General features: G+C 32.2%; 2 protein-coding genes across 2 annotated transcripts; one reads left to right on the forward strand and one right to left on the reverse strand.

The window, feature by feature from the left end:
- Nucleotides 1-4607: 4607 nt before the first annotated feature.
- Nucleotides 4608-8983, reverse strand: LOC132720929 (uncharacterized). The gene is made up of 2 exons (XM_060705176.1): nucleotides 8854-8983; nucleotides 4608-5445 (listed from the first exon to the last, which is right to left on the reverse strand). Exons 1-2 carry the CDS (start codon nucleotides 8892-8894, stop codon nucleotides 4983-4985), a joined length of 504 nt encoding a protein of 167 aa, XP_060561159.1. The 5' UTR covers nucleotides 8895-8983; the 3' UTR covers nucleotides 4608-4982.
- LOC132720928 (protein ABHD8-like) lies at nucleotides 8934-17224 on the forward strand. Its single transcript, XM_060705174.1, has 6 exons — nucleotides 8934-9002; nucleotides 9986-10814; nucleotides 11216-11342; nucleotides 12124-12291; nucleotides 12624-12831; nucleotides 13462-17224. Exons 2-6 carry the CDS (start codon nucleotides 10016-10018, stop codon nucleotides 13666-13668), a joined length of 1509 nt encoding a protein of 502 aa, XP_060561157.1. The 5' UTR covers nucleotides 8934-9002; nucleotides 9986-10015; the 3' UTR covers nucleotides 13669-17224.
- The last annotated feature ends 2792 nt before the right edge of the window (nucleotides 17225-20016 follow it).

Here is a 20016-nt window from a genome sequence, read left to right on the forward strand (position 1 = left end):
AATTCTAGAATTAGAGAATGAAAATCATCAATTGCCTGCAACATTTTCAGTTTTGCCGTGTTCTGGTGTTGGACTTTCTTTTTCTCTATTTTTAAGAACAAAAATAGAAATATTGCTGGACTAAGTAATGAAGTTTTGCTAAAATTCACTATTTATTAATTTTGCAAATTTAGCAACGTTTGGTTTATAAAAGCAAAAGAAAAATAAGTAAATAAATAAATAAATAAATAAATAAATAAATAAAAGAAACAATCAAATAAATAATGAAAATCGCCATGTAGCCGATTAATTATTTGAACATGCATAATGTTCCAAAACACAAAAAATATCTTGTTCAAGCTCATTTTGGTTGAAAACATAAAGCCGCTCACTCCGGGTCACGGTGACCTTTGGTTGCAAACTTAATTATTCTTATCATATTTAAGTCAAATATAATACAACATAAAAATTAAACGAAGACCATATTTCTTAATGGTAGGTCGGCCCACTCCATGTTCCATCCTTGCACCCTCTTGCTTTTGTTTAATATATTGGGTGCCTTTGCTTTTGTCCAGTGTGTTCGAATTTTGTCCGGCGGACTGCTTTGCAATGAAGTCAGAAATAAAAGTATTACTCGGATACTTCAGATGAAAAACGTGTCTGTTAAAGATGGTACATATTTAATAAATATTTTGCTCTTGATGTTAAACGAAAAGAAAAGAAAAACATAAAATCTAAGTTGATTGTTTTAACATGACCATTGTAATGCAAGGACATTGTCATGGCTCATTGTTAATAAGGGATTATGATGCTTCTCGGCGAAAGCAAATAAATGTATCAAAACCACGTACATGTACAAGAAAGTATCGTTGATATATTTTTTTTATTTTGAGCTACACCATCTTGATTTTATTTATTTTGTAGTTCTCCACCTTGAAAATAGTGCGTGTGATATTCACTCAATACAATATTTATCCACTGATGCAACAAATTAATATATCCAATTTCTATTACTTGTTCTGTGCTGCCATTTATATTTTGTTGCAAAATGAAGATTTGAACGAAATTACCATTATTTCCTTTTTTTGGCCAATCGTTTCTTAGCAAAGGAGTAATTATCTTTAGCGGATATATAAATTCAAACGTAGTTTCAAGAAGTATCATTCATTGTATTTCATATATACTCGTCTTTAATGCTGTAAATATTTTAGTTTAAATCTAAATCAAATGACATTTAGTCATTGTAACTTTAAATGAATATAAAAAATCCAACATGATCGACATAGAATTATCTTTATATTCCTGCGACTTATAACAACAAATTAAGCATTTTCTACTTGGCAGTGCAGTAAGAATCAGCGTGGTGTTATATACAATGTATTTTAAATTATAATTTCAAACGTGTATATTACCTATAGAATCTTAATATTACAAATAAATAATCAAGAAAAAGATAGTTCCATCGCATATAGGTTTGCACACCTTTAAATAAAGCAGTGGTTTGCAACCAAAAAATGCTTGAAGTTCAAATGTTCAACTGAAATGTGTTTGAAAAGAAATTTGTGTGTATTGTATCTCTATTTGAAACATGCAAATTAAAACATTGGCACTGAAACATGTTTTGTCATGTTTGTTGAAAAACGACTAGAATTGTCACTGGTCAATTTTCAAATATATATGTTGCATTCGTGAATGGAAATACGCCAAAAAATCAAAATAACAAGCACTTTCCTGTACAAATTCGAGCTTTATGACTCGGTTGTCTTTTGTCAAGTTTGCTAACTATTGCGCTGACTCGAACCAAGTGTGTGCATCCACTTCCGCCCCTTATTAAATGATTATTTGTTAAATTTCTGATGTTTTCGTACTAGTACTGTTATAAATATATGGCTTTATACAAAGAGTGATTTGCAATTAAAAACATAGTGGTCAATTTTAGAAAGATATGATATATATGGGCCTCAAAGCGCTCACCTGAAGACAGACTTGTTGGGAGTTCCTGTACATGTAGGTTGATAAATATCCTGTGAGGACGTTGTTATGTTCAAATATAATTACGAAACATCAATACAAAGCCATTCATTGCCAATTTCAGGAAAATTAGGGAATTGAACTTGAAGTCAAGGTCATATGGTATCGCGAATTACATGTAAGCAAATTAATGTGTCTAACTTTTATCTTCCGTGGTGACCTTCCGATGACCTGTTTAAATATATCTCAGTTTGTAGTAAGCTCTAATATTCGAGTGTTTTGGCGGGAAACACGTGACTTCGTACTATAAAGATGTTGTTTACAGTATGCAAGTTGTACAATGTAGTTTATTTCAAGTATTCCAACACTCTTTATCATGCTATATTAATGAAATAAAATTGAAGAAATTAACAAATGGAATTTACGTAGATTCTAGAGTTGCTCTTTTTCCAAGAGCTCTCAAAGCATGAACTTTTCACATTGGTTATTCCAGGGAAATAAAAGAAGTCACCACCATACATGTGTCAAGGTCATATTTCTTATGATATGCCCAAGAAAACATTATGAAAAATATGTTTGTCATTCGTCAAATTTTACTATAATTGGTTTGGTGTTTAAAGAGAAGACTTACAAACACACAGCCGGACGATACACAGCCTCCTACCAGTACAATAACCTGCAGTCACTTTAAGATAATGTATATTTGAAAATGTTTAAATTATTTCATATCAAAGCTAGTACTTGTTATAAGTATCATATGTTACATCTTATATAAATGTGTTCCTTTTTTACTTATATGTGTCAGCGGCCCTTTGAAATATATAATGGATATAGATGATATCAATGTTACGACCACTGAATCCACATCACTGACTTATCTTATTTTCAAAGGCATCCACATCAGAGGAAGAACATTGTAGTAAGGTGTTTTCAAAAAGATGACATTTGTGTATAGAACTGAATTAAAATTTAATATTTGACCTTGACTGTTATGATCATTTACAGATCAAGGTCACTCAAGTTCCTTTTTTCAAAGTACAAATCAAATCTGTTCATAAATAACACAGATGTAGCAAATGGAACAAATTTCAACAACTTTGCCATGACAGTCTTGGTCACTTTAAGGTCATGTTCAAATTTAAATAATTCAAGCTGTGGGTGTGGAAATCGCTGTTGTTCTGTACAGGTATGAATCAAATCGACCCAAAATTTAAAAGGGGTCTTCTACTAACCAAGATCAATGCACCTGTGATGTCTGAGCCCACGAACCCATTGATTGTCAGTTACTGGTAAAAAACGCAAAATGTGACCTTGACTTTTGACCCTGGGACCTGTGAAGTTTAAGGGCTAAAGACCAGTGGATTGTTGAGTTAACTGGTCAGAAACTGTTCTGATATACAATATCAATGTGACCATGACCTTTTACACAGCTACACCAGTCATTTCGGGTAATCTTCTGTCCAAGACCAATGCACCTGTGGGCCAAGGGCCCATGTGTCAAGTTGTCAGAAAATGTTTGACATATAAGGTCAATGTGACCTTGACCCTTGATCAAGGGCCAATGGGTTGTCAAGTTATTTGTCAGAAACTATTCTGACATAAAAGGACAATATGACCTTGTACCCTTGACACCATAATAGGTTCAACTACACACCAAGAATAATGCACCTGTAAAGTTTGAGAGCCAAGGGCCTATGGATTGTTGAGGGATTGGTTTGAAACCGTCTTACATACAGTCACTGTGACCTTGACCCTTTGATCCCAAAATCAATAGGGGTCATTTACTTGTCAAGATCAATGTACCTGTGAAGTGAGGACCAAGGGCCCATGGGTTGTTGAGTTATTGTTTGGTAACCATTTTTATATAAAAGGTCTGTACCCTTGACCTTTGGCCTGAAAATCAATAGGGGACATCTGTTTAGTAAGAGCAATGCACCTGTGAGGTTTGAAGGTGAAGGGGCCATGTTGTTTTGAGTTATTACTCTGAAACCTTTTGATGTAAAAAGCCAATGTGACCTTGACCTAGTGACCCCAAAACAATAGGGTTCACCAAGGCTACTTGTCATGACCGATCACTTTCCTAAGTTTAAAATTCCTAGTCCCAGGCGTTTTAAAGTTATTGACCGGAAACAGGTTTGTCTACCAAAGGACTGATGAATGACCAACGGACTGGCCAACATGTGCAAAGCAATATACCCCAACTTCTTTGAAGGGGGGCATAAAAAGGTAAAACCAACTTCTATTTCCCAACCCACTTTGTATGTATATGTTCAATAAAATACATTAATAAAGATATGGCTGAGTGACAAAATTTAAATTTATTTACAAAACTGAAGAGGAAGTGTTATTGTCTTGGAAATCTTAGATGTTTTCTGTGAATTAGGTGAAATGAATATCCCCTCCAAAAATTGTGCATATGCATTTTCTTATATGAAACTTGCTGCTGGCTGACAGAGATAAGATGACCTTCTAAACAGGCCAGTTGAAGTAAACCAAGCTGGTGTGCAGCACTACAGGTACTTAAACCAATCTAGTTGCTCAACTAAACAGAAGGTCAGACAGATAACCCTTGTAAAAGTTTCTTTGGCCATATGCTGAATACTAATTTCTTCCAAATCTGTTGCCTATAGTTTGACAGAAATAAAGAAACAAAATAATTTCTATGTTACATTAAATTGATCTAACTTTTTTTATTAAACATATGAGCAAATAGAATACTATAACAACAGTTGTTGTTTTGATATTACATTAAACATGTATATGTTGTCATCATTCTGCATATTGTCCTCTGGAAGGCTGAAATATGATATTTTTAAATACTTGTAGAAACTAAAGCAAGTAAGTTAATTTTCAATGATTTACCAAAACATTTATCATTTGTAACAGACAACGTAAAAAAAATGCAAGAAATCACTATATTCCTTATAACTTGTTCTTTGAAAATTATGAATTTAGTTTAGAAACTATATCATTAGCTTTGGTTCAATACAAGCAAGTAAAGTTATTTCTATATAAAAATCTCTAGGAACACTTCATATTTCTTTGAATATAAACTTATCCTTCTTTTTAATTATTGACTTGTAGCCTCTTTTTGGATCAGTCAATTCAACTCTCTTTCCTTTTGGTTTTAGAAAATGATCAGGTAAATCATTCATGAATCTGTCAAATGTTGTCATATTTTTCCGGCCTTTCAATATTCTTCTGAACAAAATTTCACGCTGACTTGGTTGACTGAGTCTTTTCTCTAAGCCATGTTTTCGCATACGTTTTAATGCGCTTGGTCTGTAATACACTCGATAATTGGCTCTTGACTGAGATGATGTATGAAAACCTTTATTAAGAACTGAATTTTCAATATAATTCATGCTCTTGACTGGACCCAGGTGAACATTGTCTGAACAGCATTTTTGGTTAAACAACACTGATTGCACGCTGCTTTTTGTGGAATTCAAAGTACTGTATCCTCTGGAAAATAGTTTCTCTGAAAGTCCCAGTCTGAAATAAAAGATTTTTTAAGAATCAATATGGTGAACACATTTAAACAATACTCATTTATACCCTGTCTCCTTCCACAATGAACTTTACTACAGAACTGGTTGAACTTATCATTACACTACAGTATTTAAATATCATTTTCTGATACAATCATTTTCAACTGACAGAGAATTTATTTAACAATTATAACAGTAATTATGTCATACATTGATACAATGTACATGGTGTTAACAATAACTATCAACAATCTGCCAGGGTATGAATAAAGTGTACGGTCAGAATGGGTCTTACAACAGCTTTCTTAATACAACATTCAACGTCACTTGGACATTATTATTTATATAACTATTCTTTATACTTCAAATTAACAGTTGGAGAAAAATTTTAATTTACAAGTAACCTTCAGTACACTTAAGGGCTATAACAAAAATAATCAGTCCCTGCTGTGGAAGAATTTAATAGGTTGTTTTTTTTGTTAAAGTGAGGTGTTTCGAATAAAATGTCATAAGGGGTTCATTTTTGGTCTAGGATGTTATGACATGTATTCTTTCAAGTTCAAAAAGGCCAAAATTCAGTCAAAATCCATGTCAGAATTATGGGCCTTGGAAAGTGACATCTGGTTACGATCCAAAAGATTGGTGATGCATGTTAAACTTTAACTTTGAATTTTTTAAGTTGATAAAGGGCCATAATTCAGTCAAAACCCACTCTAAAGATATATGGCCCAAAGATAGTGACTTCCAATTATGATGCTGAAAACTTGTATTTACTATTAAGTTTCCAATGAATACCTTCAGTAGCTTTAAAGATTAATTTTGCATGCAAAATTGTAACCAAGAATCATGTTCTGATATAAGTGTGTGAAATTACAACTAATACAAGCAAATATCATAAGTGGTTGATGAGAAATGATGTTGTTTGCAAAACTTTAACCAAAGTGTGATGCCAACTCCAACACAATGCAAGGGTGAGTAGGGTAGCCCTTACTATTCTTCGAACACTAAAAACTGATCTTTTTTCCAGTATATACATGAAAGAACAACATTTTTTTGAGAATTTTTTTTTAGAAAAGGTTGTCATGGTGATTATTGAAATGCATACATGTGACAAATGAAATGGGCCAAATCTGGATTTTCAGCTGGATTTTGAGGCTCAAAACTGGATTTTTTTATCGACTTGAATTTCAATGCGTGTTTGGCACATTTGGTTCAAAGAATCTATATTACCCTCAAAATCATTAAATGGTTATACTTTTTATGATTTTTTTGTGGATCAATATTAATTTATTTCACCAAAAAATAAATAAATAGATAAATAAATAAGTGTAGTCATACAGGCTATTTCAAAACAGTCACATTTTCACATTTCATTATTTTCAGTTTGAAGAATTATATCTGTCTTTTCAGTCATTCAATAATTTAATGTACAACAACTATTCATGAACAGTTAAATAACGTAACATAAGTAGAAGACTCGAAATAAATGCAAGAATCGTTCCGTTAATTAAATCCACATTTTTGCCTCGATGATAGTGTAATTCCTAAACAAAACAAAAAAATTACCCAATCACAAAAAATAGGTTAATTATTAGACATCTCGAACAGGTTTTTGAATGATCCACTTTAAATGATTCTGCTCACCTTTTATCTTTATCAGTGCGGCACTAATCAAAGAAAATCAAAGGTTGAGCCGAATTCATACATGTAAATTTACAGGGTAGTTTTGATGACGTAGCGTGTAATACCTACTGCCAAATTACAAGAGGTCAATTGACTGACACACGACATGTGATAAGTTAAACATGTGAGAATAACTTTGGGTATAGGAATTGTTTATTACGTCACCTTGCTGTCAATTAGTGACTCAACATTTAATCTGCTATAATTTAGGACAGATAACAATCAATGCCTGGAGGCACGGTTTACATTTTAGATACAGGTGCTGTGTTTGATTTTTTTAATGTTGAATTTTTTTAAATATCGGGAATTCAAGCTGTAATATCGGGAATCGGGATCAGTGTTGAAATATCGGGATTTTTTTAAATCCCGCCGGGATGTCACATGTATGGAAATGGGGTGAATTATCACTGAACTGGAGCGAATAGTTATCAGTTTTAATACTGATACCCAATGAGTTAAATTGAGCAATTTATCTCATTAAGAAAAATAAATTAAAATGCCTGATTTTTCAAACATATACCAACACTTACATTTACTTTACTTATTTAATCTGAATGATTTATAGTATGTTTCATGTTTTTTTAAGCAGTGAAAATGGTCAATAATCTGAGTTCTAAAGTTGGCTATCCACCTAATATTACCAATGCAGGCGCCAATAAATCCCTGAAAATACAGGGCCTGAAAATACACTCAGTCAATACACATGGATTGATAAATTCATTTAATTGTTGAATAAAGATGGATTCTGTAACAAAGAAATCTCATCTCTTATGGAGTTAGGGTCATAAGATCATCTAATAGCAAGTAATAGACATTGTACATATATGATATTTATATTCTTTAAAACTGCTAAATTTTAAGCCCCCATTATTCATTATTCTTTTTATACATTTACATGTATGATTATATAATTATATGTCATCAAAACTAAGTCATAATTTCTGGAAAACAAGATAAATCAAAAGAATTTAAAATGTTCCTATTACAAATGGCCTTTGACCTTATGCTCCGCTCGGAGCGAAGAGGGTAGGAGGAGCTATTAGTATTACGAATGGTAACATGCGTTAGTGCAGTCTGTTTACTTTCAATTATGAAGACCACTAATATAAGTAACAAGTCCATACACTGGAAAAAACCCACTTTGTGTGTATGATAATCCCTAATATTTTTGTATTAAGAATATCAGAATCAGGATAAATAATAATCAAATTAAAGAAGCTTTAATTAGTATTAATTTTTTTTTCTTGTAGGGTCTACTTGTTTTCTTTGTACTTGTTTCTAAGAAATTTTTATGATGTACAACATGTACATGTATGTATAAATGTATACTATTTACAAATCAAAGAAATAGACGATTTGTTCTCTCAGCAAATTGAATTGTGTTATTTAACTGTTTACAACTTTCTCATCAGATTGATATAAATGGTCAAACAACCATAGCTTTTATGAAGCAAATTTTGAAAACTTTTATGAAAAGTATCTTAGCAATATATCACCTTAACCAATGTCACAAAAATGCCTTTAAAACAATGTCAATTGAATCCCTCGTACTGTAAAATATTAAATTGCTTATTATGAATTACTTGCATCCGAATATTCATTATCCGAAATATCATAGATTTAGCAAATTTTAACTATGGAAATAAATGTTACGCAACAATAAATCATTTTTATGGGAGAAAATTATCTTCAGATTCAATTTCCAATTTTAAAGAACAGAAAATCGTACATCTTCATGCTGTGGAATTTAAACAGCATCTGAGAAAACATCTTTGAGGTCAAACACGGCGCACACCCAGAGTTATCTTTCTTTTCCGATACTCTTCTTGAAGGAGAAATTAGCAATGGAATGGAATGAATGAAAACATTGATTTTAATGTAATAATTTATCGACTCTCTAAATGTTTGCTAATATGTATATCCTTAATTCAACGTTTGAATTAAGGTTCGACAGAAACCATACCTTTCATGTCAAGTTCAGATCTCGAATTTGCAAGTCCATGATTTATTGGATTATGGTTTCCTTGACATTTATGTAAACAAATGTTATTTTTGACAAAAAAATCCATTATGTCTTCCTAATTCGTATTTACATTTCTTTCCCCAATACTGTAACGTGTTATCATTTGAAATAAAACTTTCTAAATACAAATGTTATCTTGAAGTAAGTTGAATCAGCATTAATTATGCCCCCATCAGTGGTAAACCTCAGAATAGAATGTTACATGTATCTTACTTAGATTTTGAAACCCCAAGTTAAAGCCCTACTGTAGGGATAATCAGATGGTTTACTTTTATCCTTGCGAAATGCCTGCATGGTGCAGAATGAACATATATTAAAACCACTGCATTGACCAAGCATTTATTTGATGATCCAACTAATTGCCCAATGGCTCGGGGTCTGAGGCTTTCAAATGACTGACCAGTGCATATATAATGTAATTGATGTAGCTAAAGAGATTTCAGTGAACAGGTTTTATAGTACTGCTAGACCTGTTACTATTGCACAACGTCAAAATAAAAGCGACATAAAGTCACATATAGTTATGGAAGCCAGAACTAATAATGATGATAGTTAAGAGGTTAATACACGGCAGAAATATTTAAGTGTATATACATGGCAGTGTAGGGCTGAAAGATTATAATCAGCCTGCAAAATGAATGATGGCTTAAGGGCATTATTCATTTCATGACTGATTATCAATTTCCAGCTTGTCTATGATGTGTAAAATTTTGTGCACAGATTTATGTAATTTTTTTCTGCTTTATTACTCTACAGTAATGAACAAGGATGTGTTTTACTGATATTTTCTTTGAATTTATAAAAGCTACATTTAAATGTAATAAAATTTAATTTTCAGGAAAGATAAGCTGTGAGAAAGGGGCTCTTTATGAGGATGGCAAATGGAGGGAGGCAATCCAGGAATTCTCGGCGCATTGCTCCAGAACCAGATTCCTACAGTAGTGTTATCGAAATAAGACCAAATAGGCATTTAAGAATTAAGCGATTAAATCCAAAGGAAAGAGATGAAAAGTTTGAAAAGGAAATGCAAGCATACCTTCAGTATAGGGAAATTGGGGCCTTAAGTTCTGGTGTTGCTTTGCCACCACATCTGCTAAGCAGAAGACAAGCCAAAAATGAAGGTCAGTCAAAATTGGCCAAGTCTGAGACACATGCTCATGTAGCCCCACATGAAGTCAATGAAAGAGAGAGGTCTGATCATTTGAATACGTCACATGGAAAAATTCAGTTACATTCTCCTTCGCGAAATTCTCTGTTATCACAAGAAGCACAGTCTATTTCAGGGGTCCATGTTGCAGTTCAAAGACCATCATCTGAAGTGCTTCCCCTTGGTCAGTTAGGGGAGAGTAGTCTCGAATTAGATGAAGACAGTCAGATACATTCTCCTCAAAAAAGTGCTAAATCTCCTCGTAAAACAAAAGATCATAGACCTGTTAGTGCTAGAAGTTTTAAAAAAGGAGCAAGGTCTCTAACAGGGCCTGATGTTACTGACACATTATCAAATCTCCCTGATATGGATCATACATCAGTTACACATCTTGACTCTTCTTTCAAAGATGTAACTTTGTTTTTTATACATGGTGTAGGAGGTTCAGCTGATATTTGGAATGCTCAGTTAACTTTCTTCGCCAGCCTAGGAGTAGAAGTTATAGCTCCAGATTTGATAGGTATTCAATGTATATCTTTCTTTTAACACATTGAAAGGAAACAATAACCAAAAGCTTGATGTAAAATAGTAACTAACTTATTGTCATATGAGTTAAATCTGTTTTGCACTTAGCAAACAAATAGGTTGTTAAATTGTCTGGGTTTTATTTGTTTGTTTTTTTGAAGCCATTCAAAATTAGTAGTACTGATGCTTTTAAACAACTCAATTAATAAAAAGTCTCCTCTGGGACCAAAATTATGTCCCTGTCTCCTTTGAAAAGTTTTAAATATTTTCTAGGAAAATATCTGAAAAGTTTTTACTACATGTATGTATTTTCTTGGCAAATATCTAATATTGTAATGATTTCACATATTTCTGTACAAGGCTACTAGTAATGTTAAGATGTTATTTGTTATACAGGTCATGGATTAAGCTGTAGTCCAGACATAGCAAGAGCATACCATTTCAATGAGATTCTTAATGATGTAGAACATATATTTGACAAGTACTGTAAACGACAAAATGTAGTTATTGGACATTCATATGGGTATGTTACAAATGGATTCAAGTTTTGCTCATTTCATTGAACTTTTTCAACAAATATATAGTCAGAAATCAAACGTATTTGAAAAGCAATCTACATGTATTTCAAGAACTTATGTGTATGTACCTGTCATTGAAGTTTTGAATTATGCTACAAGAGTAATTGTGTATTAAAGTGATAAACTGTCAGTTGAACTGGCATCAAATGTTATGATATGAATTAAACAGATTCTTTTCTTTTGCCTTCCATGTGTTTGGTGTTACATGTACATGTATTTGTTTTCTTTTTTCATCAAAATTATGTTAAATTGCCATTTCATTTACTTGGTATAATTATTTTATCATGCCTTGGCATACTATATGAAGAACATAAACAAAATGTGTAGAATTTTCTCTTATGAAAAATTGTGTCCATTGTATAAAGTGACCTAAGGATTATGCTAGCAGAGTAGTTTAGGTTATTGCTTTGAAGTGCTTGACTCTCATTGCTGCATGTTTGATTCTCACCAGAGTCATGGAATTCTTTCTTATAAGGATGTTATCGTGATAGCTTTGTGGCAGATCAATGTTTCTGATTTTATGTTTTTTTTATCTACCTAATGTGAGGCACTACTAAGGCTTTCCTCTATCAATATAGCAGCAAAATTGCAATATGACCTTCTCTTTAATAATAGATGTTACTTAATATTCAAAACGAAAATGAAAATTCCATGACTTTTTTTAAATGTAATCATGTGTATTTTATCTTGTTATAATTTTAAGTGATAAATAACTGTAAATTTCAGATGTGCTTTTGCCGCAGCTCTAGGTAGACGGAGGGCACGAAGGGTATCAAAGCTGGTGTTGATTAGTGGAGGAGCCCCTATACCCCTCGCTCCTCAACCTGGTGTGTTCTCCCTACCATCTTGTATGTTGTCCTGTCTTAAACCATGTATCTTCTCCAAGTTTGAGAGGTTTGTAAATTAAAAGATTTGTGTTTACTTGTACACCCTCATGTTAGAGTGATGATGAATATAAGATATTTATAGTTTATAAAACAGGCAAATATAGAAATTAGTGCAGACAATACTCAAATAATTTATTCCATTTTTTAGATACATGTAATTAGAGAAACAGCTTTTTTCCAATCAAACTCTTCTTTTATTTGTCATGTTGCTTTTCGTATAAAAAAGTTTAATTTTCCTTTTTATCAACAAAGCAAAGAGATTTTATTTTGTACTAGATGCTTATAAGAATTTATCAAACAAGTGTGAAATTTTATCAGATGTTTTTTTAATGATTGTAGAAATGCATTCCACAATACTAAATTGAGTGGGTTATCTAGGGAGCAGGCTTTTGACTTGCCAGTTTATGTCCTAAGTCACATGATGAAGGGACAGGATTGGTTAGACGGTGATGAGCTTTACCATCAGTGGTTGACGGCACCAACTCTACTGTTACACGGGAAATATGACAAGTTTGTTTCTGTCCAGGAAGAGCAAGAGATGGAACAGGTAAATTGTTGAAAAAAATTCAGCTAGCTTATGTATGGTTGATGGTTCTTCTCAGATGACCATTCATTCCTGAAATAATGAAAGATTGGATAGCTGAGGCCTTCTTTTACCAGTAAAGATGAAAGTCACCATGTGACCTTCATAGTAGCAGTGTGACTTTAAACCAAACCAAAAAAGAAATGCCTAACCACTTTGTACTCTTGGTAACATTTTTACTATGAAGAACACTTAAGTAGCAGCATGGCTGAGTGAAAAATGCATTCATTTAGTAATCTAACAGTCGCTAGCTGCATGGGTTCAAACCCCGTCTTGGTCAAGTTCTTGTTTCATGAGCAAGAGCAATAGTTGGTTTCAGGAACAGATTAGAAAGTGTGTCTACAGGCTTATAGATTCCTACACAAACTTAAATAAATTGTGTATAAACCAAGAACACTATCTGGAAGCTTGCTTTTAAATCATGTAATAAAAGACATTTACAAAAAGATGTTTAGTCATCTAAGAAAATTATATGCATTTGCAGAGGATTTTTTTTTTAAATGCAATCTAGACATTATTAAATATCATGTTATTCTACATAACAAAAAAAAGTGGACAATTCACAAAATACATGGTTTTACTTGTATTTTTCAGGCAATATATTACTCCACATTGGTTCTTGTTGACAATGCGAGTCACATGGTCATGATGGAAGCTCCTAAAAAAGTCAATCAAGTCATGTACGAGTTTATTTTCCAAGAAAATTATGAGCCACTAGAAACTGACAGACCTAAAACAAGACTATCAAGTGCCAAATCTTCCAGATCAATACGACACCGCATATCTAAACAATTAGCTTAAACAGACTTGTGTATCAGTGCTCCCTGTAGGCACCAGTGATAACTACAGCAGGAAGAATTGCTAGGTTTTATAATCAAACCATGATAACTAAAATGCTTGAATCCATCACATGCTGAATATCTGAAATAGATTTGTCCAGATCTCTTTTTTTTTTAACTTTCCATTATCAGTTTTTGGGATGCCAAGATGAAATATTAAAGTCGGTCAGCCAACAGTATAGAATCTTGTCAGACTGTATAGAAGTGCAAGCTTGCCAGGTTCTATACTGACGACAAAGGGAAGTCATTTTTAGTCCCAGCAAGTTAAGGAATAAAGCAAGTCATTATTGTTGGCTTTTTAAAAATCTCCACTGATATCTTTATATATAACAGAGAGCACTGATTTATGTATATCCGGGTATAAAAGAGGACAATCAGCTATAAAGTTTTGGCTTTCTTCTTGCTAGTTTTGCTACTTTAAGCTATCTCGCTACTTTAAGCTACTGGATTTCAGTGTCCAAACAAATCATTACACAATCTTAAACCAGTGAAAGGGTTGGCAGCAAGATAAAGTCAGACATAAATATGTTATATCAATATCATAACTTTTTGATTATTTTCAGTACATATTTTGAAACTTAAATTCCCTAAAAATATTGCATGGTTTAGTCCAGATTGAAAGATGGAAAAGTCCATTTAAGAGGGATAAGGGTTAAAAATAGTCTAGGAAAGTGTTATACAAGGTTTATAACATTTCTCAGACTTAACTTACAATCTACAGGAATTTTTTGTCATTTAATGTTGGATTCTTTTATTTTCATGATATTATAAAAGCAGCAAATGTCAAAATAACATCAGAATCATTATTTGACAGTCCATGTTTTTTTTGTATCAAAAGTGTGTAATGTTAAGAAATATATAATGTTTTTACATGTATATCATGAAGTAATTTTTCATGACAGCCAAATACCAAAACCAATGGGAAAAATCCACTTTTTGACAAATCTATTCAACAAAAGCCAATTAGAATATTTGATTTGTAAAACACACAATAAAGTACTTTGCTAATTCATCGTGTAAACAACAATGCTGTGTATTGTCTAAATATCTGTGTGCTATTTTATGTTCATAATTCTCACTGGATACTAGTATATTCTACCAACCTACTCCTTCATTGTCTTTCAAGCCATGACATTCATATTAAACACTTATTTTTTTTATGTTTTACACATCTGTGTACATGTATATATCCTCATACTAAAATCTAAACAATGTTAATGCCTTTCCTCCCACACACAAACCCCTCCCCCCCACACCCACACCCACAAAACACACCCCACACACTTGTATATATTACCTTATTAAGTTATTATATATAAAAAGAGATGTGATATGTCAGTATAAAGTAATATAGGGTGTCAGTTGTAATTGGTAAGTTTAATATTTTTATACAACCTCGGAAATGTTTCAATCATATTATTTCCAGATCTCTTTGTTCATATGTTAAGAATTTTTAGCACAAAATGTCTGCGGTGTTAAACCCACATGATTTGATTATGAAAGACAAGAGGGAAATGTTCCTTCAACAAAGTATTGCTTTATTTCTAGTTTTAGTGATGAATTTGCACTTGCAACACTTGTCTGATCATAAAATTACAAATATTATTCTTTCAATTTAAGGTACTACTTAAAATATACAACCAGACAATCAAACATTATCAGACTGCCCAATATATATTTATACCCTTTCATGTCCTGTTGTAGATAATTGAGCCACGCCATGACAAAACCAACATAATGCGTTTGTGACCAGCATGGATCCAGACCAGCCTGCGAATCTGCGCAGTCTGATCAGGATCCATGCTGTTCGCTTACAAACCCTATTACAAGTAGAGAAACTGATAGCGAACAGCATGGATCCTGATCAGACTGCGCGGATGCGCAGACTGGTCTGGATCCATGCTGGTCGCAAAAACGCATTATGTTGGTTTTGTCATGGCGTGGCTCAATTATATTTTATACTTTATACATTCCATCTCTGTTTAGGCTTTTTGTCTGTGATATTTTTACATATCTACACATTACTTGTGTATACACGTGGCAATTAATATTTTTTTATAAAGATTATATTTTATTTATAAAAGATCTTATACTTTGAGCAACATGTCAGTCATTTTGGCCATATATATTATATTATGGTTCTGAATTCCAAATAAAGGGTAGTTAGGAACCTTAGGCACTAATTGAGATATCTTGAATGTGTTACACAGTGATGAGCAACTTTAAACTGTACTTGTATAATTTATTCTTGTACGATTTATTTTTTGTATGATTTTATATCTCACACCATTAAAGACTATTTACTTGTATACGGGTCACAAATATAAGATATAACATCAGTTGTCATTTCTGATAGGACAGAAATTAAATAATTCCTGGACAGGTTTTTAAGCGAGTCAGTGGCAAGTTATTGTGAAAAACATAATCTTTGTCACTCCCAGGCTATTTTAAAATTAAGTACATGTAATATAAAAAAGAGTAATTATATACCGATATATTATATTGAAAACAAGAAATATCATAAGATAAAATATACAGAAAGGATCACAGAGTTTTATGTGTCATGAAACTATATTTGACAGTACAGGAAGTGTATTTTTCAATTGAAAGGCCGATAGACTTTCTTTTTTTGCAAAGTCAAAAATGTGTATGTTCTTGTGTATAACGAAACTGTTTAATTTATTGTTTACTGGAAATCCTCTTAATAATAAATAATTTGCTAGATTCATAAGACCATCAAAAATACACTTATGAGATACACTAATTATGTTATATTTTTTACAAAGAAAAAAATAGCAACTGTCTAAGGCAATAGTAATGATCATTTAAACATTTTTTGGGCTTTTTCCATAGAAATGGCATAGTAGAGCATATTATTTTAGCCTTGTACGAGTTGTTTAACATGTTGTGTGCATAACCTTCTCAGATAACAGCATATATCATGCTATGTTGTATCAACTTCATTGTATCTAATGAAATATCTTTATGACAAGTTTGTTTATGATATCCTTTATAAGAGATATAATAAACAATCATTTTCTCTATCAAAACAATGGCCAAGATTCACATATATTAAATGAGCTCTTCCATGAAGCAGTAAGTCATTCTGTCATCCTTATTATTCAGTGTTATGTCCAGTAATGTTAAAATATTACCCGACTCTCTTTTTTAAACATTCTAAATTGTGTGAAGCTATTTTACATCTTAAACTATTTAGTTTTCACAGGGTAACATAGCAAAGTGTTAATTAGCAGCTGATTACTGGTATCATATAAAGATTTTATTTGTTTGTTATTATTTTTTATATATGAAATAAAAAGAGCTGTTTTCATGGTAACGTGGATAAGATGTCTTTACTAGTCTTTTAAGAATATAAATGTGCTTTTATTAAGTTATAGTTACACTGTCACTAGTTAAGACATGTTTTATTTAGTCTGTGTGCACTTTTTTTTGTATATTTATTCTTTGTTACTTAGTTTATTTTTGACTACTTCACAGAAAACAAAATATGGAAGCTACATATTTGTTTGTTATTTCTGATTATCACACAAAAAAAAGTGTGTAAATGGGAAAAAAAAAATGAAAAAGCTTTGGCATACCGATACTTTAAAGAGCAAAATATTTAGTGAACTTTTGCTTGATTATGTCGGGTAAAGTTATTAGCTCTTTGTGTGCAGCAGGTGTTTATAACTTACTTTTGCCATTATTGTTCTGGACTTGGGCATGGTCAGGCCATAGGGTACATTAAGTTTTGGACCAGGGAACCCGAGTTTCAATCATTTGTGAGCACCCAAAACTATAGCCCACTTGTTGATTAGTAATATGAATTTATTTTAGTTTGATTGAATTGGAAGCTTTCAGCTTACTGAAACAATTATAAATCTGTTCCTGGAACATACCAGTACTAAACAACGAGTGTAACATTTCTTGCTCACAGAAACAACGCCTTAACCTTGACAGGGTTTGAACCGACGCAGCCAGCAATCCTTAGATTACTAGTCTGAAGTGTTTATCACTTGGCCATCCTGCCTCTTGTCATATGTAGATTACTTTGTAACAAATAATTTCCTTTTAAAGAAGTGAGATTGGAGACACCTAACTTTTTTTCGCTCATCATATTCTAACAACATGCAAAGTTTAAAGAAATTCTATTGAACCGGTTTAATTCTGCTATTATGTCTATATGAAAACTACGGAAAACATCCTTAAATACACTACATTTTTCCATTCAATGACGCCATGTTTAGAACCTGCTTCACATCAAACTGACCTGATTTTACTAAATCTGCAACATGATGAATCATTTTACCATTTTCTTTTATTACAGATTGTTAAGCACAAATCAAAGGTGTGCATTAGTTTTTATTTGTTTGGGTCGTCAGACCAAACAAATAATGGTAGTGAAATTTCAGTTAATGCTGTTTATTGCAAATGCCGAAAGTAGTCCGCTTTTTTTGAAGCGGTTACTTCCCTTTATATGTACACTAACGCCGAAAAATTCAGGGGTGATCACTGCGTAAAGATGGTCAAATGACAGGCGCATTAATTTCAAGCAAAATAATTCCCAAATGGTAGAAGATTTCTAATATTGTTTTATTCTTTATAGATATACATGCTTATAGTTAGCTCCATGATTATTACATCTGTGTTAAACAACAGTTAGCATCGTTACAAACCCTATATTAGAATAATATGGTTTTCTTCAGGCTGTTAACATATAAATTCACCGTGGCCGAGGGGTTTGCGTGCTTGCTTAGGAAGCGAGAGGTCTCGAGTTCAAATCCCAATTAAGGCAGTTCATTTTTTTTAAATTGTTTAAGTCAAATAAACATCGGATTGAATATCAGTGCAGTGTTGCAATTAGTCTTAGCCAATTTACTACAATTAAAACGCTGGAAAGCATTGGTGGCACTATAAAAAGCAAATTGGTTTATAATCTCACAACCTGCACCTTTCTTACATTCTGAGACCCAAACAAATTCAGCGCCTTCTGTGCTTTGATTTACTTGGGTTATCCATTTATTCAATATCCTACAAAAAGATTTAAGACATATACAGTGCACAAATTTGCTAATAGGCAAATCTGAGTGAAACATAATACAAATATACATTTATTCAGCTGTACAAAAATTTATTTCACTGGCTGATAAATTTTTAAACTAGATCTATACATTTCTACGGTGATTTAATGATGACAGACAGAAGCAGGAATATCTATCTGTTCTGTCTGATTTGCTTAGTACTTGTATTAACTTTCAAATGCAACAAAGGAAATTTTTTTTTTCTTTATTTAAAAAACATATTCATTTTCAGCAAGAAAGACAACACAATTAAAATGAATTTAAATTTATTGAACATATTTCATATGAAGGTATTTAAGTATTAAATCAAGATAGTGATGACAACAACAAATTTTCATGCATGTTATTTATGGTGTTTAACTCACTACAAGTCTTGATGCGGCACCCCTCTAGATCCCTGTAAATTTTATGAAAATGTAAAAATTGTTCTAATTCTTCACATAAACCATTTGAAAAAGTATTGGTATAGAAACCAGTATTATTTTATTGTTCTTTATTGTATTTCATCTCAGAAAAAAAATCCTTTTTCTTTTGACAACATTTGGATGCAAAATATTTAAGATGAAGTGCAAAACATATCCTTTTTAATATATTCAACACAGCTAGGGCGTTCTACCATAACACCTTAACCTGCTGAAATTGCCCAGTTTAAAATTCAAAGTTTAAGGGATTTCAATATTAAATTACAAAAATATTTTTCATAAAATATCTTTTATAAAGCTATTTCAGCTGTTTAGAATCAACAGAAATCACGTTTGTATCTTAAAGCTGCATGCCTCCAAATCAAGTCAAAATACATGTATTTCAAGAAAATGAAACATGAGAAAAAAGTACTAAAATTTCAAGAAACATGAAAAGATTCAAGACTTGAGTAATTATTTACATGTTATGTATGATTAACAACTGCTTTTGCAGGATTGATCATAAAAATTTATTCTGCATGACTAATGCAGTAAGGGCTATTTATGCATATTTTCACCCCTTTATCGTAATTTACATGGACTTTAATGGACCTTTCCAGTGTTTACAGTTTTACCTAAATTGGCTAACTTGTTATCCAATTGCTACACTGAGATAATACATAGTCACTGGTTAACCTGGTTTGCACAAAAGAACACATGGTTATGTTTGTGATTCTGTTTGTGATCAGTTGACCTAGCAAAGAATGGAAAAGGTGTGGCTAAATGTTCCGCTTAGAAAAACCGGAAAGGTCCGTATGTGCTATTTGC

This window comes from Ruditapes philippinarum, unplaced genomic scaffold (genome assembly GCF_026571515.1).
Source record: "Ruditapes philippinarum isolate M1 unplaced genomic scaffold, ASM2657151v2 ctg2863_1_1_1_1, whole genome shotgun sequence".
Classification (NCBI taxonomy): domain Eukaryota; kingdom Metazoa; phylum Mollusca; class Bivalvia; order Venerida; family Veneridae; genus Ruditapes; species Ruditapes philippinarum.